The 22685-nt window shown below is 37.2% G+C and overlaps 1 protein-coding gene across 3 annotated transcripts in view; it reads left to right on the top strand.

Moving 5' to 3' along the window:
• TBCK (TBC1 domain containing kinase) overlaps window positions 1-22685 on the top strand; it is a 107590-nt gene that overhangs the window by 48035 nt on the left and 36870 nt on the right. For all 3 annotated transcript variants that reach the window (XM_009816855.2, XM_009816854.2, XM_009816853.2), the window contains 2 exons: window positions 7976-8012; window positions 9281-9442. In XM_009816855.2, coding sequence (XP_009815157.2) covers window positions 7976-8012; window positions 9281-9442 — 199 coding nt within the window. The remainder of the gene's footprint in view (window positions 1-7975; window positions 8013-9280; window positions 9443-22685) is intronic.

Raw genomic sequence — 22685 nt, 5'->3', positions numbered from 1 at the left:
ACAGATTCATCTTTAAAGATGTATATATAATTTTATTTTTAAAGTGTGGATTAATATATAAAAACTAATGTGGCCATAAATGACTAATAGCAACATTTTTGCAAACTAATTAAATGCCGTTGATTAACACAAAAGACACATCAATTTGCAAGTAATACAAAAAATATGTGCAAGTGATGGTTAATCTGTAGATATGAGACCTTGGAAAATGCTTAGCAGTAATTTGTTGGAGTCTGTCAGAAACATTGGACAAGTGCATAACTTGTGTCTAAGTTTTATGCTTTCATTGGAAGAAGACTGTAAGATGGAGGAAAATGAAAACTGAGAACACAGCCAAAATGTAGTAGACACGGAGGGCTATGTTGGAAAACGCAAAACAAGGCTGCCTTTAGAGCCTCCCTTTTAGCTATCACTGTAAATAGTGAAGATTTCCTCCTTCATTTAGAGAGGTGGGTATAGTCCAGAAAGCCAAGATAATACTCTATAAAAATGTTTGTCTTCCTACTATAGCATTATCAAAGTTTATGGCTGATGTTTCTGAAAAGTAGATTTAGGCAAGGCTATAGAGAGAACATTGTTAATTGATACGGTCTATATCATGATATATTTGACATTTAGAAATTTGGTAATAACAGGTTGGTTGTAAGAACAGATGATGACTGAGAGGTCAAAATGGAAGAAGGAAACTGAAGTCAGGAGATGTTGATGTAGAAATACAAATTTCATAAATAAGAAATTTATATGCATTTTTTTCTATAAGCAATATAAAGCTTATTTTATCAGAAAAGCCTTATGCTTATTAGGAAATGCTTTAAGTTGAAGCAGCGAGGCCAAGTCTCTGAAAGTCATTTATTGTACACAATTCCTGGGTGGAATTTGTGTGTCGTTGGGACTGGCATTATCACTGTTTACAAAGTGATACTCATTATCACTGTTTACAAAGACTGCAACGGAAAAGCAAATATATGCTTTCATTTGTAGAGGTGTTTTTAATGTAGTAATGTTGTTTAGGAATGACACAAATTTAAAAGATACTGTGGCATTAAAATGAGCAGAAGAGAAAGCCAATGTATTGCATTACGAACAGAGGTGTTTGTGAAGGCCACACGTATTGCTGATGACGCACATCTGAAGAGGGCTGGTGGGAGGAAGATGAAGGGAAGGTGGGGAGAAAGGAGAACATTAATCTGTAGAAAGCCTAAATATTTGGGGGGTGAAGGCCATGGGTAACAGCAACATTTAAGTTCCTGAGGAAGAATAAATTTTGCAGCATCGCTATGTAAATGCATTTGATACTTATTTGTTAAAAGCTGTGGATGACCACGGCAATCCTCTGTGTATTTTGTCCAGGATGCTAGTTGCGCTGAAGAGGTAGAGGTGTGATTTCCCTGACCATCTTACAGGTCCCCATTTCTGCTAATAACCTTCATGAGAGCTCCGTAGCAACCCATCTTGGGTGTTAGCTGATCTTTCAGCAGCTGCTAGTGTCTGTTTATACAGTTGTAACTCTCCACTGAGAACTTTCAAGGTGCAAGTCAGATGGAATAGTTTAAAATCACCTGTTTTGTTATATTTTAGGTTTTGTGTTGTGCTAGTTGTTGGACAGCACACAGTCAAATGTGAGCCTTGTCTCTAAGTGTTAGTCTAGAGATGATTAGGTGATGTAGTAAATAATGACAAAACAGAGGTTTATTTTTAAAAAAAACCCTTGCATTGAATACAAATGATAGTTCTAAAATTAACACTAACCTCTGAAGAGAGGTGGTCCTTTCTAAATCATCTTTTTTTTTTCTTTATGTAAATAAAAGTTGTTCTGCCTTTTAGAATAGTGAGAGAGGTGATTTTTGAACCTGTAACAAGACAGTACAGGATCCATCAAGGTGAAGGATATGCACTGTAGTAATGAGATCTGAACCAGAGCTTCGTGCTAATTAATCCTATCAAAGTAAACACTGATTAATCTTTCATCATTGAAACGCAGGCTTCACTGCAGGAAAGATAGTGTTTCCTGGCACACTTCCCAATTGCTTCGCATCACGTAGCCCTCAGAATATTGAACACTGCTGAAGCTTGAATAGTTGTGAATATTGTTAGCTGATGTGGTGTCTGGATTAAGTACATTGCTGTGGCTATGTGATTTACATGTAAATAGAGGGATATATATGGTGAATCTTACAGTTTTTTGCTTACGCTCCCAAAGTTTATAATCTCCCGCACCCTATATAATGCTTTATAACACGTTCTATATTTTACTGAACAATTCTGACATCAGCAGCAGACCATCTAGAGCCGAAGAAAAACAAGGAAGTGTGCTACATTACTAAAAGGGTAACTATAGCTGTAAATTATTGTAAAGAGCTTTCCTTTGCAAATTATGGAAGCTGGAAACAGTTGTCAGCTGGCTATTAACAGAGATGACAAAGTCTGGCTGCAGTTACTTCATATCATAGTGCTGGAGCTGCTGTCATGGGTAGATAGCTTAGCTTGGTTTTGGTGATACGCAGGAGGTGATAGTAATAGGGCCTCATTTAACTGCGAATTAAAAATCCTGCAATTGAAGTACTTTATCTCTGTTTGTTTTGTTACATGACTACCTAGTGGTGAATCTGGGGGAGAGGTTTCTTGCAGGTATTTTTGTCTTGTGAGGAAAGTGATCATTATTCAAATTTTGTTTGTGTAGGTGCATATAGGTGGGTAGACTCTAATATTAAAAATTGGACTCAATCTGCATTCTCTTTGCATCCCCAGCCATCAAAACATTTTTGTACCTTTCTGTAGCATTTGAATATATGATTAATTGTCTAGGCACCATATAGGCTTGAAGCTAAGTATGTGTGTATGTATTTCAAAGACAGAACATGAAGGTGCAAGGCCAAGGTTTTATAGAATAGACTGTTTCAGTTGGAAGGGGCCTACAATGATCATCTAGTCCAACTGCCTGACCAATTCAGGGCTGACCAAGTTAAAGCACGTTGTTAAGGACATTGTCCAAATGTCTCTTAACCACTGACAGGCTTGGGGCATCAACCACCTCCCTAGGAAGCCTGTTCCAGTGTCTGACCACCCTCTCGGTAAAGAAATGCTTCCTAATGTCCAGTCTGAGCCTTCCCTGGTGCAGCTTTGAACCATTCCCACACGTCCTATCACTGGATACCAGGGAGAAGAGATCAGCACCTCCCTCTCCATGTCCCCTCCTCAGGAAGCTGTAGAGAGCAAAAAAAATTTTTTCTTAACAAATGAAAGTTAAAACAAAAAGCAGCAGTTGGGAGGCAGCCTTGTTAGGACAACTCAGCAAAATAAAATTCCGGTTTATTTTTGGACAACATTGTTTCACACATACATCAAACAGGCCAAAAAAAAAAAAAAAACCAAAACAAAAAAAACCCAAAACAACAAACCAAAAAAACCCCAGCAACTTCTTAGACAGAAAAAACTGAAACAGAACAAAAACCCATTTATCTTTGGCTTTGCCACCTCAAACCACGATATGTGGTACAACTGCATTACCTACACAAAAAAACTACTGGAATGCTCAGAATAAGATTGTAATTTTTTTTTTTTTTTGCATTTTTGTCTGTCTTTTTTTAAATTTTTTTACAAGGTTTTGTTTTATTCTCCTTTGAGATAATGGTTTGGGCCTGGTCACATCACAAGTAAAGTCAGAGATAAGTAACAAGAGAGATATACATTTCAAAGCCCCCCCTTTTGGTCAATCAGAGATCACTTTAAAATGGCAGACCTCCTACCAATGTGTACAAAACATAAAATGTAAATAAACACAAACAAATTGTCCTTTAAAGTACTTTTAAGAAGGGGGGGGGGGGGGGGGTCCCAAGGGTGAAGAGGATTCCTTTTAGCTGAGGATCATTGTCTCATTCTTTGACCACCTTTCTGTGTAGCTATGTCAAACAGTCTTTTAGTTTAGTAAGCTTGGAAAGAAAGACTGGATTACTTAACAGATCTTCAATATCTGGGATTGTTGCTGGACAATTCAATAAGAAAAGATATGATACCTTTTCTGCATCCTTTCTGTTGTCACTTAAGCTAGTGCCTGCCTAAAGTATGTAGAAAGCAGGGTAGCATGGCAGACAAACTGTCTTACAACTGTCCACTGCAGGGTTTTTAGCATATTCTCCCAAAGCAAATGAGCTACTCATTGTTGGAGGCAGAATAAATACTTGCCCATGTTGCTGTTGATTGTGGTAGTTCCTGTGTTCCTGTGTGACTTCAGCTTTGAGAAGGAAAGGCTCCAACATTAAAAAGTCTTGAACACTGAAAATAGTGTGAAAAAGATGTGCTGTAGCATTTTTTTGTTGTTGTTATCCATCTATAAATTATTTTTATAATGGTGAGTACATGACAGTTTACCAGTTTAAAATAACACACTGCATTGAATGACAGATGGTCAGGAGAGGATTCTTCTATAAAAGATTGCAGGAATAATGATTACTCCTAGTGTGTTTGTTATCTTTAAAACTGTAGGTATTTAACCTTGATCTCAGCTCTGTAATTCTGTGAAGTGTGGAGAGTGAGCTTAGAGATTTTTGAATTTTCTTAGAGGTTTTTGGTAAACTTAAGTATTACATATGTGCATAACAAACAAGAACTTGTGAAGAATGTTGGCATTTTTGATGTTTTGAAAACTCAGACCTTCAAGTTTAAATAATTCATGTTCATTATCCTGCAACCAGGTGCATAGCTTCACTGTAGCTGCCTTATGATGTTCCTAAGGTGCACCTGGATCATACAGGACAGCCACTTGATTCTTAAAGACTTGTCTCAGGGCAAGAAGCTTGTGTATGCCTTTTAATACTCCCTGCCATCCTCACTAACAAGCATTAACACTCATTTTCACCTTGCTATCCCTTCTAAAATAACTTTAGAATCAAAATCCCCTGAGCCTAAGTATCTTTAAAGCTATTGTCTTTACAACTGACATCTCAATCTTCTGTAGACACAGGTGTGTAAAGCTCGCATCTTCTGGAGGAACAGTCAAATGAAACAATCCAGACAGTAATAACAGGCAATAATAAAATGCTTGTGGAAAAGGCTTTCTTCAAGATCTGAGCCGATGTCTTTAAAAGCTTTGAATGTGTAATGGGAGATGCACTCTTCTCAAAACATGCCCATCTAACTATGGGTAAATAAACATCTTCACCCTGTTGAAAAACAATGAATGGCACCTCCAAGCTCAGGTACTGAGTAGAATTTGTCATAGCAGAGCAGTATTGGAGAGGAAGCTTCAGCTAGGGGTAATGGAAAGACAGACAATGAAACTATGTCTAAGGACAAGAGATTTAAATTTTAACTAAAAAAAAAATTGTGGTTTGATTCAGACTGTTTGAACAGGAACTGATGTTAGGGGACTACTGTCTTCATATATAAGAAATGTCCAAGTCCTTACTTAAAAGCACCAAAGAGCTTATATTTTACTAGTAAAGCAAAATGATAATTATGGCATTGCTGATCTCAAACTCACTCTAAAAAATGAAGTATTGGTTTTACAGGCTCTTATTTTAATGTGACTTATTCCCAGGCTATTCCAGCAGTTCAAATGCTACTTTGATTAAACATTAGGTATGCTTCCCAGCTACAGAGAATTAAGTGTGAATAAAAAACACAACCCCATTATATTTCGGGGCTCAGTAGTAAAGGGTTGAAAATCTCTTTACCAGCAGCAGCCTGTTAGTAGAGAAGCATGGCACAATGCTGTTCCAGCCCGTGATTGCTAGAGGGCAGTATTTACTAATAATATGTTAAAAGGCCAGTCATTTAACTATAAGAACTTGGTAGCCTATTTATTTGAGGACTTCAAGTCAGTACAGTTCTTTTTTTTTTGCCTGTGTTTTTCAATTTGACTTGCATGGTGGAATAATACCACCAGTGTTGTGGCTTTTCTTTGTCTGCTTATTAATAGTAATCATAACCTCTTCAGGTTTACTGAGACCTCCTTGTCTTAGGACATTGTATTTATGAAAATTGGAGAGAAAAATCCCTTCAATAGAAACTTACCTGATACCTTCTACTTAAATAGTTTGACCTACTTTTCGTGTCACTATTGATAGGTTTGGTGATAATTGTTTAGAGCGAAGTGGTGCTTTGCCTTGTGGTTACCTTTTAATAATCTGTTTAATGTTTCAAATTTTGTGTATTTTCTTGTATATTTCTATGTAGATGCATACAAGATAGAGGTGTTTGTGTGTGAAATTAGGAAAAAGTGTGGATCTGCTTTGGTAAAACATCTTAGTCAAATATATGAAAAGGAGGAAATAATTGCTTTTAAATACCAAGGAAGTAATGTAGTTCAAAATGATGTCCACATAATACGTACTCCGAGCAAAGAGGAGCCTCAGGCTATTGGGAATGCTTGTTTTCCTACTGCATAGAAAGCAAGATATTGCATACAGGCAAGCAGGTAAACAGGTATTAGCTGATCACAACCACTATTTCAGGAAACAGGGTGTGTTATTATTCAGTAGAGAGATATCTATTGAAGGCTCGACAAAGATACACTGGGGGAAATACTGTGAATGTATTATAAGACAAAAACAGTGATAGAAATGGATTTGTTTGGATTTTTGAGCCCTTAAAATCAATTGATAGGTTGGAGGCCAAGCTTTATAAAAGCCTCCTGAATATTGAAATTGTTGAACAGTCTGGTCATCACAGCTTTTTTAGTTTTATGGCTAATATGGTTCAGATACTGTCAGATGCTCAGGTGAAGATGTAGGAATAAAATTTAGAGAGCGCTATGCTAAAGAGCTTTTCAGCAAATGTGTGCATCATTTAATCAGTGCCATAACCCAGTTACAAGTTTATGGAATAAGTAGTAATTTATTAACGTAATATCGATTATGCTTTCTGCTTGTCATTTGCTTGCTTCCAGGGAAAGCTTAATAGGAGGACTAATTTGCACTTTTTATGAGCTAAAAAGTAATATAATAAGCTTTATGTCTAACTGTAAATCTTCAGAAGTGGAAAACAGAGCACATGAGCTGTGTGACTGAGTAAAATTTAACAATGGTCGTTTTGCTCTTGCATTCCTAATTTGTGGGGACTTTCTGTGCAGTTCAATGTTTCAAGACAATAGATCCTGTTGCCTTCAACACGCTAAATACTTCAGTGGAAATTAAGAAACTCTTAAGGCGTCATAAATGCTTAGCTCTTCTAATGCATACTGAATTTTCTCTATATGATGTCACAAGCGTGAAAGTTTGCAGAAACTAACGGTTTTCTGTAGCTATTGCAGCAGCCCAAGTTCTTAGACAGTCTCATAGTAGTGTGAATGCTGAAGCAGCCTTGAATTCTTCAGATGATGCCTACCTTTAAAGGTCACAGTAGAACAACATAAATGCTTAAGGTGTTAGTAACTGACACTATGCTTTTCAGAACGAAACCATTCTTACTGCCTTTCACTGACAAGTATACGTTTTCATAAATACCTACATAGGAGTAAAAGATAGATACGGTTAATTTTGCTGTTGGAAATGGTGATTTTTCACTTAAATGATTTATATAGAACCAGTTTTTTTTCTGTAGTGAAAAAAATATATTGAATCAAGTTGTTTTATGCTTGTTCAGGCATCCTTTGCTAATTTTCACTTAGCGGTATATATATGTAAGGTGAGAACCGTGATGGTTTAATAGAGCAGGTTTTTGAGTTCTTTAAGACTTCGGGGGTTATTTTTTGCAAATGTAAGCCTAGTGAGGGTGGTGGTTGCTTTTGTTGTTTTCAATACAGTATCGCAAACTAGTGATTTGAAGGAGATGACAATGGGGGCCTGGGGGAGGAAAAAGCTTCTCTGAAGGGCTAAAAGTAGTGTGATAGTGGTTCTGCCACTGCAGTTCTTTCCCATTTTAAATACATTCATGCCAAGCTAGGCAATTTTTAATGCAGTAAACAATTGTAACAAACAAATTAAGCTCTTAATAAAACTTTTTTTTGTACTCTTCCCTCCCCCATCACCTTTTGCAGCTTTATGCTATTCCTTGGTTTCTTACAATGTTTACACGTGAGTATGCATTCTTTTTCTCTGATTAAATGTTCTTGTATTTCTTAAGCGTAATTTTTCTCACTTTTTTCAGCTAAAGCCTTCATAATTGGTGTGATGTGTCTGTCGTTTAGTAGGTCGCTTGTAATTTGCAAGGATGCGTTGTGATTTGAGTCTCAACAGCGCCCGTCACATACTTTCTGCCCTGATTTGACAATCGTTACCATTATCTTACTTTTTTCAAGTATTATATTAAATTTGATACTGGATTATTTTATGCATGCGGTATTTAGGGAGTGTGCAAAGGAAAATGTTGTCTGCTAGAAAAAGATATAATAGTTAAAAAAAAAAAAACAAACAAAACCAAACCTCACCACCTTCCCCTGCCCTCACACAGATAATCTAAGAAAGAGTGTAACTTTGTTTATGAAGGCCAGCAAAACAAGCTTTTTTTTTAATCACACTTTGACACATTGTTATGCTACTAGCACTAGTTTACTATGGTATTTGCGCATGTATGTTAGGAACAAAAAGAGCTTTATAATTTGGTAAGCTTTTAATGAAAGAGGACAAAGTTAATAAAGCAAGTCTAGAAAGCAATTCAAAATCTTCTTTTCTTGAAGATCTTTGTGATTTTTTTCATTTCGTGTCAACATTGGCAGACTTTAATTTTAAAAAAAAAGTGTCAGGATGAAAAGAGCTGATGGATTATTTCTCTGGTGAAGTAGCAAAGAATTTAATGTGAGCTTCTTGATTGCAATTTCTAAAGATATTGACTGTAAAACGCAGTGGTTCTTGCAGTTGTCCATTCTTCTAAAACTTCCATGAGAATCACCACCTTTGGAAAACCAAGGAGATGGTTTCTTTGGCAATGAATTGCAATAAAATGTTAGAATTATTTAGTTGAAGGGTAGCTTATTTTAGGAGAGCCACCTCCAGCTTTATATGTAAAATGTTGCTATATTTAACAGGCATAATTGCACCATACCAGAAGAAAAATAAATTGCCTAATTTTGTGTGTGTTTGAAATCAGAAACATGCAGGTTTTCAAAGTGTTTAATAATGAAAGAAGACAGTGATGATTTCCAGAATAATCAAACTGCATATGAATACAAACCTGTTTCTAAACAGGTTGAGTCCTTTTTGGCTCCCAAATGAAAAAAGAAATAACCCTAAGACGGGAGAGGAAGAAAAAAGTATATAGGCAACTCCTTACGAGTGTGTGTGTGTGTATGTTTTTATGAACTTGTATGCTTATAGCTTTTTTTTTGTGCTTGTTCATCATGCAGATGTCTTTCCTTTGCACAAAATTTTTCACTTGTGGGATACGTTACTGCTTGGAAATTCCTCCTTCCCGTTCTGTATTGGAGTTGCAATACTTCAACAACTGAGGGATCGTCTTCTAGCTAATGGATTCAATGAATGCATTCTCCTTTTTTCAGACTTGCCAGGTACAGAAAAAACCTATTTCTTCCCTCTTTCTCTGTCTTACCCAGTGTGTTGCTGAAGAAAGTATGTGTTTGCATGTGAATATATACTACAAGTCTTACATGTGTTTTGAAACCATGGTACATTTAGGCAAGCTCACTGTCAGAGTGTGTAGGTCTTAACTACAGCTTGATAAAGTTGGTAGAAGTCTTTTTGCTGTCATCAGCAAGAATTGGGTGAGCTTGTTATTATTTCCAGGTGAAGGTTGGAGTACTTTCTTGTGAAATTTAGAATGATTTTAAATAATTCATAAGCAACTGTGCGTAGACATGCCACATATAGAAATAATCCAGTTGATAGGGAATTCGTAGTGAAAAAACTTAGTGCTGTTCTGAACAGTGCTTTTCCACTTTGATGCTGGTACTAGCCTGTTTTCCTTTCAAAAATAATTAAACTTCTGCTGTGGAAGCAATTAATGTGAAAGAATTAGGGAAAGATGTAAAGAAGCCATTGGAATTGCTCTGTGTTCTATCCGTTTCCATTTGAAATGTGAAGCTTTCAAAAGAACCCTCAAAATCAGATCACAGGCTGCACAATTGTGCAGAAGTTCTGTCATCTTCTTCAGTGGGAGGTTGTTGACCTATCCATACAAGCAAATAAAATTGCAGCTAACCATGAGCAAGTTTCTAGTGAGACAGTAGAATGCATTTGAACTGAGTAAGCCCTGTTAACTGAAAGATGTGTTTCCATTTGTGATGGGCTAATATTTACATAACACCTGAATTGGAAGGCTACTGCACCCAGAAGATACTTATATTCTTGTATTAATTTGCTCTCTCCAACCCGGGATCTTACTGTTGCAAATCCTGATTTAGGATCCTGCCAACTATGCCAATTTGTTGCAAATGAGTAGTTTAGGCCCCTTAAAGAATCACTGTCAAGAGTATTGGCAAAAGTGATTTTAATAGAAATTTATAAAAATGCGACTTAACAGAGTTCAATGGCAAGGTTCACTCTTACTAAAACATACAAAAGAAAATCAAATTAGAATCTAATTGGAATGATTTACACAGAGAGAGAGTACGGAGAAACAAAAGAGTTAAAGAATAGGGAAGACCCTCCCATTGAGTCACGAGGTTCAGAATGGACTCTCTTACTTTCTAAACTTCTCAAAGAGGAGTTTAGGCAAGGCTGAATCCAGACTTAGTCCCAGACTTGGTCAGCGGTCCATGTCTAAAGGAAAAGAGATAGTAGAAAGAATAAAGAAATCCTCCCGTTGAGTCATGAGGTTCGGAATAGACCCCCCTTGCTTTCTAAACTCCTTCTCAGGGAGGAGTCTAGGTGTGGCTAGGTCTAATCCTAGTCCCAGACTTGGTCAACGGGTTTTATCGAAAGGATTGTGTGTATTTAGCAGCAATTTGAGGTTCATTCACAGTTTGAGGTAAATCATAAGATTTTAACAGCTCTTAATCATGGATTAGTTTAAGATTTACAAAGCAAGCTAATCACAAAAATAGCTAGATTACATACTGATTTACACGCACACATGCACAGACATATAGATATATACAAAGGTATCTGTTAAAAATTCCCCTCGAGTTCTGTGAAAATACTCACTTTAAATGCCTCGGCATTTCTCCATGGGCCAGCGTTGAGTCTTGAGGAGGAGAGGGTTTTAGCCCAGGTCCCATCAATGGCTCGGCGCAGTCCTCCAAAATTTCACAAACTGGAGAGTTTGCAAAACTCTGAGAGGCATCCCAGTCAGAGGGAGATGCTGGTTGCAGCCCACTGCGGTCCAGGAGAGCTCAAAGGGTCTCACTTGGGACCACTGTTTATAGATTCGCGAGATGATTGGCTTTAGTCATTAGTAAAATGATGGAATTTCAGTAACAATGGTGTCGTTCCACTTGGGCTACGATCCAGGTAAGGAATGTCCCAGGGCTGTCAGGGGAATGACTGATTATTCCATTATTCTCGTGCTCATTACCTGCCTTCGTCAGGTACCAGGAGTGCCTGGTATAGTCAGTGGTGTTCCCTGACTTAGCCATGCAAGAGTTGCTGGTATGGTTGAGGGACGCTTAACCACCCAACTGGTTACGCGAAGGCTAGGGCCTAACTGGAATTTCTGAGATTGTAGAGCAGTCCAGGGGAGAGGGCGGGGAAGGAATGTACCACCACACTTACTAACATAATATAGGTCTTGGTTAAGAGGTGACACTTTTAATTGTGTGGGCTTTCTTAAGTTAACTTTAACTTTTGGCTAATTCCTGGGCTAATTATAGATTTAGTGGGCTCTGTTTGAACACCATGTGTGCAATTCCATAATTCGTAATTCATTTAAAAAGCAGTCATTCTTTTTCAGAAGAACTGAATGAGAGAATCAAGTTTGGAAGAGCATTTAAGCTTAAAAGCTCTTGTTAAGTGTGACAGTCTCCACAACTGCAGAGTTTACAGAGGTTAGCAGTAGTCTAGGATATGACAGCAAGCAGGCTGAGGCTAAGTTCATAGTTGCATGAATCAGTCTCTCAGAAGTTCAGTGAGTTCTCACAGGTGAAGCTCTGTGATTTCTCTAATTATTGTCACAAATTCTGTCTCTCACTGTATATTCTTGAACATGTGTCCAGATTTCAGAATTTTGCTTTTCTGCTACCTTTCAGTTTAATATGTACTATGCAATTGCTACTGTATTTTTCAATTTATAAGAAATTTAATTAAGCCATTTCTTATGGTGTGGGTTTTTTCATTTTCAGTCTATATGCTTAGTCATTTCAAATGCCCTTATTAAATTTAACTGGATATCTTTAGATGGTCTGAAAGGTAAGTGCTAAACTAGAAGATTGCCTCTCTCCCCCTTCCGTCCTCCCCAATCTATTAGCTGTATGTCTTAGTTAAATATAGATTCATTAATATTTAACTTTATTTTCTTGCCTAAGGTCATATCTCCCTATTTTTTTCCTTGAGTGGTTCTAAATTACATATTCCAATTTATCTTGAACCAGCTGATTTACTGACAGTTGAAATACTTTATGCTGAGGTCATGTGTAAGAACACATTAGTTTCATAATACATATCTGTTTATATAATAAAACTAAATCACTAAAATTTGTATTGTTATAATGTACATTCTTTCTGCTGTTTATGACAACTTTGCTGATAATCTGATAGGAAACGTTTTGGTAGAATGGTGTTTCTGAAAAGATTTTTTTTTTTGACATTGGTAATGTCTGCAATATTTTCGATATGAATAGTGGCACAATATTAATATTGTGAGATTAATCCAAAGCATATCATAAACTGACTGCTAAGGGAAAAAAGAATGAGGATGGAAGACGATCCTAGTGTGACTTAAAAGTTAAATTTTATTCGTTTAGCTGAGACTTCTGTAATCAGTAACTTCTTTGAACATTTAATTATCATAGCCTTGTGCCTTCTCTTTATTACCTGAGTCTTATTTCTGATTAAGAAGTATTGACTGCTTATGTTTTTTGTCACCTCTGTCTTCCAAACAGGACTTCTGTTATTTTCGTTAAAATAAATTGTGTGCCATGCCTGAGAATTTTCTGAAAGTAATTTATAAACAACCTTCACCTGAAACTGGGTCACCCCAAGGAAGAGATTATGTTGTTCAGAACATCTGCAATAATTTCAATCTGAAATCAATTGTTGCTCAACAGCCTGAAACTCCTGTGGTTGTTTAAGCTTTCTGTGCACTGAAATGGCTTATCTCAGGCTGCCAGTGAAAGCAACTGGCTTTCCAGACTGATAAAGCTATTTTACTGCAATCTTGCAACTTTGTGGAACGCTTTTTAAAGATGCCTTGTTTTTACAGTAGCTATTTCTAAAAATGTCTATTTAAAGTTTAAAAAAAAACCCAAAATGAACGCTGCTTTATTTCCAGTTCACTGCATATAATACAGTTTCAATTACTGTTCAAAGAAGTTAATGAAGTGAGGAAAAAGGAGAGGCACAGTGCCATTATTGATTACTTGATTCTGAAAACCCTTTCCAATACTTGTCTCAAAGCTTTGGCCATATTTTATCTATAAACCCAATACAATTGGGCATTACTTGCTATTTTGGGGAGCTCTGTTGGAAATTTTAATTTGTTTTTATATAGTTTTAACAATCTTCTAGCCTATTAGGAAATCTATTTGAAGTATTTGACAAAATAATTAATTAATTAGGAATACTGAAAAAGCCCTTTGCTGTAGCACGAAGTGTCCTAGTTCATTCCTCGTGGGGCTTTGTAAAGGGGATATATAAGCAACTGCTAAAACTTAAATGGAATTAGATTGTTTAGGAAATTACTACCTCAAGGCGGGCTTTTTTACTTTTGTTCTTTCTCATTTTTTTCCTTGTGTTTAAGGAGCTCCATTAAGTGTAAACTTTATTAAAACAATATAAATATCAGAGAAGATTTAGGAGGAACTATTTGAGACAGACAAACAAAATGAACCCTGGAGTCATTGCTAACTCTTGATGTGTAGTTTTGAGATTTAATAAATTTCATCCTGTTCAGGTGATGCAGAGAGAGCAAACACATTATGCATTACCTCTGTTTTTCCTTTATCTAAGTCTGACATGAAGCAGAAAAATGTGGCAGGAAAATGAGGATGGTGAGGGTGGCACTACTATGATATGATTCCTGAGGTACCAGGACTCAGCTTTCAGACGAGTACTTAGTTGTACTAAGCCAGTTGGATATATGTGCATCTTATGTATCAACAAATTTACAACCCAGAAGGCTCTTTCACACATTGAGGGCCAACTGTGTAAGTAACTTTACTGTAAAACTTGCAGTTTTGCTTATGGCTTAATCTTTAGCATCTTGGTGTGAAGTTTGTGTGATAATGTACATTACGCAACTCAAAAATTATGTTTATTGTAGCTTGACTTGATTACTAAGTTCATTACCCACTGTACAAGTAGTACAAAGTCACCAGCACCTTTTTCTTAGGAAACAAACCCGGGAAGGAGGCATCCAAATGTGTCCAGCTCTTTGCAAACAGTTGAAGGATGCCGTAGGCCAATTCATTCCCACCAGGAATGGGTGCAGTATAGGGCCTGTCAACAGATCTTCCTCCAGAGATCCATGCTGATCTCATCACTGACATACAGAGATTAATTATGGCCTTGAGGATGCCCTATGGGATAGGGCAACTGATGAAAAGATGGGGATGGATGCTGTTAGAGAATAGGAAAACACTAAGCCTAGACATGAGATAAAACATACTTTCAAATAAGCCTTTTAGGTTACTTCACACGATAAGCTCATCTTCTATAATTTTGGAGCAGGAGAAGGGTTCGTTCTTTTAATGCTGTGCACCTTAGGAAGGTGTCTTTTTGTTGACTCCAGGCTAGTCAGTGCTTCCAAAGGAAGAACCTCGGCCTCAGATGGGAAGTCCAGAAAGACTAGCTGTGGAAAAGCAATCCAGTGCAATGAGGAGCTACAGTAAAATAGCTGAAGTGGAAAACGTAGAGGATTCTACTTTGCGAAGCACAGGCGTGTAGTTTTAAGATGAAATGTGTAGTCAAAAATCTAGCTATCATCAAGCCACAAAAATAAACGATTCTCCAATGAACAAAGTTTCTCTAATGTGGGAAAAACAGTTATATCTGTTGCCATTGTAGTGATGTGGCTGAATCCCATGATGGTGAAAGCCATGTAAATGCTTAGAAGGATTACATCCAGCTCAGAAATGGACTAAAGATTAAAAAATAGTGGAAATTCTACAGTAAGATTGTATGGTGCAGTTCCAAATTATGTGCTTCTGCCAACAGCAGCAGTTAGACACACTTCAGAGAACTCTGCTTTAGGTACATATCCGACCCTAGGTAGCTACCACTTTAGTTTCTGTTGGGTTTCTTCCTGAAAATCCTTTGTCTGCCCACATCTGTGATTCATACCCTTTTATTGTGCCAGAATTTCTGGTGGTTCAGCATTTACTTAATTAGGATTTGGTAGGAGGAAGAAATGGCAGTTGGCCACCAAGCCCACGCTGAGTTCGTAGGTGTTTGGTGCCGGTTCCCAGTTGTTTCACCACTTCTCCAGTGAATATGTAAACTCTGAGATCAAAACATCAACTTTGAAGAGACTGAAAGAGATACAGTGGGGTCTTCCATATGCCAGTGAGCAGTAGAAAAACAAAGGTAATACAGTGTTTTGATTAGGGTTTGACTTTTCACTATACAGTTTTGAAAATGTCCTATTGCTTAGATTAAGGCTCTGAGGAATAAACGTCATAATAGCTCTTTTAAAAGGAAACTTTCTTCATAACTACAATTATGAGATTTTGACATTTGCCTTTGTTGTAGCTTGCCCAAGTTCAAAAGTGTTGTCCCTCATGGAAGATGACACTGCAAGGTGATTTATCATGGAGTTAGTGAAACTAGGCTGCTTTTTGAAATTACAGTGTAGCTTACGAAAAACAGCAATTTGGTCACTGTCACATGATGCGCGTGATAATGGCACCATAACTATGACATCAAAAAATGGATTGGAAATATCAAAAGACATCAGAATTAAAAAGGAAGTCGCATTTCTAGTTTTCTTTTCTTGAAAGATGCAGGTCAGGCTGATATTTATGGAAACATCTTTTTCTGAACGTATTCCTTATCTTTGCTGTGTTAGATGACTTTTTGTAGATGCAGGTGTATGTCATAATGCAATTCTTGAAGATTATTGTTGCTTTCCCTTCCCTGTTTGTTGCTTTCCCTTCCCTGTTTGTTGCTTTCCCTTCCCTGTTTGTTGCTTTCCCTTCCCTGTTTGTTGCTTTCCCTTCCCTGTTTGTTGCTTTCCCTTCCCTGTTTGTTGCTTTCCCTTCTTAATGGCTTACAGCTAGCTGTAGGTTGGGAGCTGGCTTTGGTACAGAAGCAGAGCAATTTGTTAGGGCACACCTGCTCACCAAGGCTGTTTGGTAGCGTCAAACTCTGTAAGATTGATGTCATTTTACCTACAGCTGTGAATTCTTTAATTATTCATGTTTTCCACTTGTAGTGACATGAACAAAATGCAGTTCTGTTTATAGATTCTGCCCTCTTGAGACTAAGGAGAAATGCTGTGGTGGGTGACACACTAGGGAAAAAAATACCAAAATCCTTTCTTTTATTCATATTGGTGTTCTAGTCTGTAGTTGTCACTGTCAGAAGAAAATCAAATATATATCCTTTAGCAAAGACCTGTCTGTCTCAAGAGATGGTATTTCATGAAAAGGGTGAAAAGTGAGTTCATCGGTAGAACTTTCCTAGTGCAGGTCTTAAAATCAGTCTGATGCACAGCTTATGCCTCCTGTTTCTTGATAGAACCTGTATGTACTCTTCAGAGCAAAGGGGGACTTCAGAGAGTAGAATAATCCACCTGTTAGTCATGTAGGATTTTGTACATCTTTACACTGGAATAAAATCAAAGTACAAGAAGGTAGACTGTCAAACATACTAGCATTTCTAGGCATGGAAAGACAAAATGCAAGCCACTCTTATCTGAGCTTTCTCCTGGATGTGACGAATTAATATTTTTTTCTCTTTACAAAGGTGTCTTGAAAATATTTCCCTCTCTTTCTTTTTTTTTTTTTTTTGATTAATTAAAATTATGAGCATAACAACTGATCCAGTGCTTAGAAAGCAAGAGTGTGCACTAGATTTTTTTTTTTCCTTTTACAATTACGGAAAATGTTGCTGACAGAGCGAAGTACGTAATAGGGTATCTGCCTATATCTTTGTTACACTGAATGTGTTTGTTTGCCTGTACAGGTATAAATGGTCTTCTCAATAATCTTTCAACTGTTGAATTGTTAATTGAGGAGGATTTTAAAATGAGCTGCACAAATATTGCAGTGTTAAAATTCCTTGGTTAAAATGTGTATTAGCAGCACATCTCTGTATGACTCTAGATATATTTTGGGGGGGTGTATATCCAGTGTTGTTAATAGAGATAAACATAACTACTTAAATACAGAATTGGAAGGGCAGTATAGGCTGAGGGCTAGAAGAATCCTTCTGCCAAAATAAGGACTGAGAAACAAGGTCTGTTTAAGTGAATTCTCAGTGCTCTCATACTTTGGGATAGCTGTCAGTTCCCTTTGGTTTACTTGCCCATTCAAAGAACTTCAACTCTTGCCTTTATAAATCAGCGTGAGGCATTTGATTCTGTCTATCCAAACTCATTTGCTCTTAATATACTAAGAGCTGGAGTTTAGTAGAAATCAACAGAAAGACCAAAACTAAACACGGAGAACTAGAGCAAGGTTTGTACCTAAAGCTAAGACTTTGTTGATATTGCAAGCTCGGAATAAATTTCAGGACTGCGTTGTTAGCATTGAAGGGCAAAGCTTGTTCAGGAAGGACAGGTATCCCAACTGAGAAAAGCTCGCATTGTATGTCAAGAATGTTGTCTGTATTCTGAAAATGGTGATAAATGGGCTAAGTACCCATCAGGGGTGTGTCAGGTGAAACCTCTGTCACTGTAAAAATTTAAAAAGTCTAGACGAGCATCTGTAGGGGATAGGCTAGTCACATACTATTTGGCCTTAGAGCAAAGCAAGGAGCTAGGCAATCTCTTGCTGGTTCTTCAATCCTTATGCTTTAAAAAAAAAAAAAAACCACCACAAAAACCTAAAACCCTCCACTTTTTTCTTTTTTTTTTTTTTTTCCCCCCCTCACCAGCATAGCATAGTTCAAAGGAAACAAATTCAGCAATCGTGTAAGCTGGTGAAAGTATAAACCACAAACTTGCCTGCTGGGAATGTAACCCTGAAATGACATAAACTTAAAAATGTCTTAAAGGAGGTCTTTTGGTTTTGGGGGGTTTTTTGTTGTAAAAATACGATATTTAAGAATGTACTTCTTAAATACTTTCATGTGTAAATTCCAAATGGGGGGTGTTAGAAAGCTTTCTCACAGAATAGGGGAACTTTCTTCCTTGATTTCTGAGTAGGTTAATTATGCAGCAAACTTAAATGATTTAGAAATGTATATCAGGTTGGCCTGATGTTAGATACTTAAAGCTACTAGTCTTGCACTGTGAAACACTAACATAGGCTTGACTAATGATAAATGCTGAAAGTTTTGCATCTCAGTAAGTTATCTACTTTAGTGCCAAACGGCAAGGGCATTTTTTTTAGAAATGAAAGCAGTTTTAAGCATGGGTACATAAGCAAGATAATTATTATCCTTCCTGTTTACAGCTGCTGTATTTGTGGGGAAATTAATAACATTTCAGTATTGAATAATATGTTTCTTGCTTTGTGGTAGTTTGTGGGTGTTACATGGTTCACAATACTTTTTAGGAAGATGTAGATATCTTTTCTATATTAATCTTTACCCAAAGTTTTCCCCTTACTGGTCTAGGAAGGAATGGATCAAATTACAGGCTTTGATCTTTTTCTCATGGCAACAGGTACTCCTTTTCAAGGTTACTTGAATTTTTGTCTTTTTTCAAAACAGAAATTCTAAGTTACTTCATATTATTTCCTTAAAAATATCCTGAAGGCTAGTAAGAGGAGAGGTATCCTAATACAAAGGTCTTCTACTTACGGCTCTTTAGAGATTGATCAGTTTTATAAGCATTTGGTCTGGTCAGAGTTTCTGATTGTCGAGTTTTTTTACAAGTTTGTACCTGTTATGTCTGGGAAACAGCTGAAGTGACCCGTAGTTACCACCCAGATAGAAACTTAAACAGCATGTTCTTTACTAATGCATACTGAGTTTCAGTATTTCCATATTACTACTGTGAAACACAGATTTAGGATAAAGGAGGTAAGTTTCACTTACTTAACTTTGCTAAATGCCTGAGTCAGTTTTATAAAGATTTTAACCATACAACATAGAAAAGCCAAAAAAATGTTTTTCCTTCAGAAATTGAATATTGTTGGATGTTGTGTTGGTGGCACAAGTTCCTCATCTCCATGTATTTCTAACAAGTTTCTCCTCTAAGCTGATCCCTGCAGTTTTGTAAACCTGTGCTTTTATGCATCCTCTGTAGATGGTTATCATCTAGCTATGAAATAACGTTCATTCTTCTGCTGATCTGCTTTATTTCCCCTTATTCTTGTGTGTATCTCGGTTTTTGCATAGTAGCCTCCATCTGACTATTTTCATTATATAGTGTGAATTCCTGTCCTTCTGTCATTGGCCAGTAGCCTACTCTGATGTTAGGGCCAGTCCAGACATCTTAAAACAGTTGGTTAGTTTGCAGAAATGTCTGCTGTTAAATAGCCCTGGCAAACCTCATAAAACTGTTCAAAACACACTTCATTGTTGGCGCTTAGCCGACATTACAGTCTTTGTGTAATCTATTTCGGTCGTCTTTCTCAGTAAGACACAATCTGTGGCATTTGGTGGTTCACTTACAGTAAACCTTTATTCTTTGTACAGTCATTCATCACTCTGTGTCTTCCCTGCTTACCTTTATCAGTGCAGGACAACATCACGTTTCCATACTGGAAGGCATTCTTTATGAAACCTTTTCACCAAAATGCTGAGTTAGAGCAATTTTTACAACCATGAGTAAGAAAAGGATTCACGTTTGTCTTTTATGCAGTATCATGTCTCGGGGAATAACTCACAGTGTTTACTGCTGCTTCTCTCTGTTGCTCACTACTTTGAAGTGTTGCGTGAACTGGTCCAGATGGCTCCATAACTGCAGGTACTATTATAGTTCTACTTTCCATCACTCTTCTCTTGGCTTCTCTTGTTTATACACAGGCTGCAAACATACCTACTCTTGGTCTCAGCAGAAGTGTCGGTATCTCACATATATATGTCATTTCTACCTGAATTATTATCTTCACAACACCCTACAGAACTCTTTATCTTGATACATTCTGAATTTCTCAGTCCTCAAACATCTCCTTTACGGATGAAGGCAAGAGACCAACAAATTCTTTTTCTGCTCTTTGGACATTGCATGTGATTTCATTACATAAAACCAAAAGTCCTTCTTTTCCCAGTTTTCTGAACACTGCTTTCACCAAACAAGGGCCTGGACCATTTCATTTTTGATACACTAACTGCTGCTTGCGGGCGTTCAGGCTCAAGGATAATTTAAATTGTTGTCTTTCGTTTCCAACACCAGGATAACTGTCGCATGTACACTGAAAACAGCAATATCGTCCAGAGGTAGTAAAGTTGACTGTGGAGAACTGTCTAAAGAACCTCTTTTATTCCAAGATGTACTGAAAAGAATTGTAGAGTAATGTGCTCTCAGACAAGGTAGCCTGTCAATGCAGCATTGCAATTATTGATCCTTATTAGAGCTGTGCAACATGCAATCTGTCTGAAGACATAGCACTATAGTTTGTTCCTTTGCTTCTGCATGCAGCCATTCTTCTAGCTGAGTGCAACTTCCGAACACCTGCTGTATTACATAAAAAATATGATGATTTCTTGATTGACAGCACTTGTCTTCCCAGCAGCTCTCAAAAGATGCACACTTTGCATCCATGTAGAAAGAAGAACAAAGACTTCTATCGTATTAGCTGAAGAGTTTTAAAATAAATTGCTGCTATTTATGTTGCCTTTGAAATTTTGTCCCAAGATGCACTGAAAGGGATGCTGATGTGTGTAAGAGCAAATTACTATCCACAAAACAACGGAAGTAACACAACTGTCCTGTAATGTATGACATAAATTATATAAAAAGAATAATTTTGTATTGACCTTTTCATTTATAGTAACCTTCTAGCAGTAATAGACACATAGATGTTGGATAGAAATGTCACTTCCCTTCCTAGATTTGTCTTTTTGAATATCTAGGCTTAGTGTATCTTTTTGTATGTCGTCAGAAAATAAAAGGTTTATGGCCTTTCACCTCTGTTTCTTCTGAGAGCAGGAATCATGAGATCAAACTGACTGACCTATTCAGCTTCCCAGATTTTATAGCACCAGAGGTTTTCTGGCCTATTTATTGTGGCTGTGTGGTGAAAGCTGATGTTGCTGGGCAGGGTAGTAATAAAGTATTTGTGATGGAGAGGTCAAACCAAGCCCGTAATTCTGGGCTGTTCCCAAAATGCAGAAGTGGTTTATTTTGGCCAAATTTCTTAACTGGTGTCTTGTTACCCAAGGACAGGGCTCTGGAATTGATTACTGGCACACAAAGACTTGGTGTGTGTACATTTTCATTAAGAAAGAACCATTCGTGTTATGTTTTTCTCTACTACTTGCTTTCACTTGCTGTGAACAGCATATGCACATCCGGTTTTGCTGTAAAAATAAAAAATTCTATGTGCTTTTGTCACAGGTGTATTGCCTTTAAACTGATGCTTTCTTTTTAACATCTGTTTCAAGTGGTCTACTTCTCTCCTGTTTCTATAACAATAAACACTAAATATATGTTGTTTAAAAAGCGGCTCTATCAGGCTGACCCATCCTTTTCAGTTGAGGCTGTTGTCAGAGGGAGGCAGCAGCTTGGTAGGGAGTGATAATTTAACATGAACAGAGCAAAAGGAGTAACATCTTAGCGCAACCAGGAAGTTTAGTTCAGAAAAGGAGCAAAACATTTCAATAGGCTTAATGTTAGGACGGGGCCAGGGCAAAACCAGGATATTACTGTTAGTTCACTTTTTGTTTACTTCCCCACCCCTGCCTTTTTCAATTCCCATATTATTTGCATATTTAGAAATCTCAGGAAAAGTCTTTTGATGCCAAGTAATGGAGTAATTACCTGGTGCCAAAAAATTGTTTCCTATAAGGCTTGATTGCTGCTTGACTGTGAAATACTTGAGGTAGGTTGAGCCAGAACTCCTAAAGCCAATGTTTTAAAATGAAACTTGTGATTTTTAGTTCCTAGGTAATTGGGTGCCAACTTCGGCTTTTTGAAATGCAGGTGCTCTGCACTTTTTGAAAACCAGATTGCTTGAAGATGTACTAAATTTTGAAGTAAGAACTTTTTTTAATAGTATTTATATTATGTTTAAAGTTAGGCTTAAATTTTTTCAGTGCACACTTCACAGTTAATGACACCATCTTATGTCAGCACGTTTTGGTTACAGATTTTCCAGCAAAATAACTTGTATGAATAAAACCAGAAGGCACGTGCTTATTAAAGTACAAAATACCCCAGTGTTGGGACCTTGGAGAGCACGGAAATGTTATATGTACATCTCCATGCGTAAGCAGGCCCTCCCTGTCCTTTCTAAATGTTTCTGTTTGCTTCTTGCTGGTGCCTTGAGATTTATGCAGAGCCTGCTCTCAGAAGGATGTTCTTCTAAGTTGTTTGCACATGTCAGGTAGCCTGGCATCCTGGCGAGGTACTCTCTGTTTGCTTGTTCA

The sequence above is a fragment of the Gavia stellata genome, chromosome 5 (assembly GCF_030936135.1).
Source record: "Gavia stellata isolate bGavSte3 chromosome 5, bGavSte3.hap2, whole genome shotgun sequence".
Taxonomy (NCBI): Eukaryota; Metazoa; Chordata; class Aves; order Gaviiformes; family Gaviidae; genus Gavia; species Gavia stellata.
Note: the sequence above shows the minus strand (reverse complement) of the source record. Positions and strands in the feature narration are given on the sequence as shown.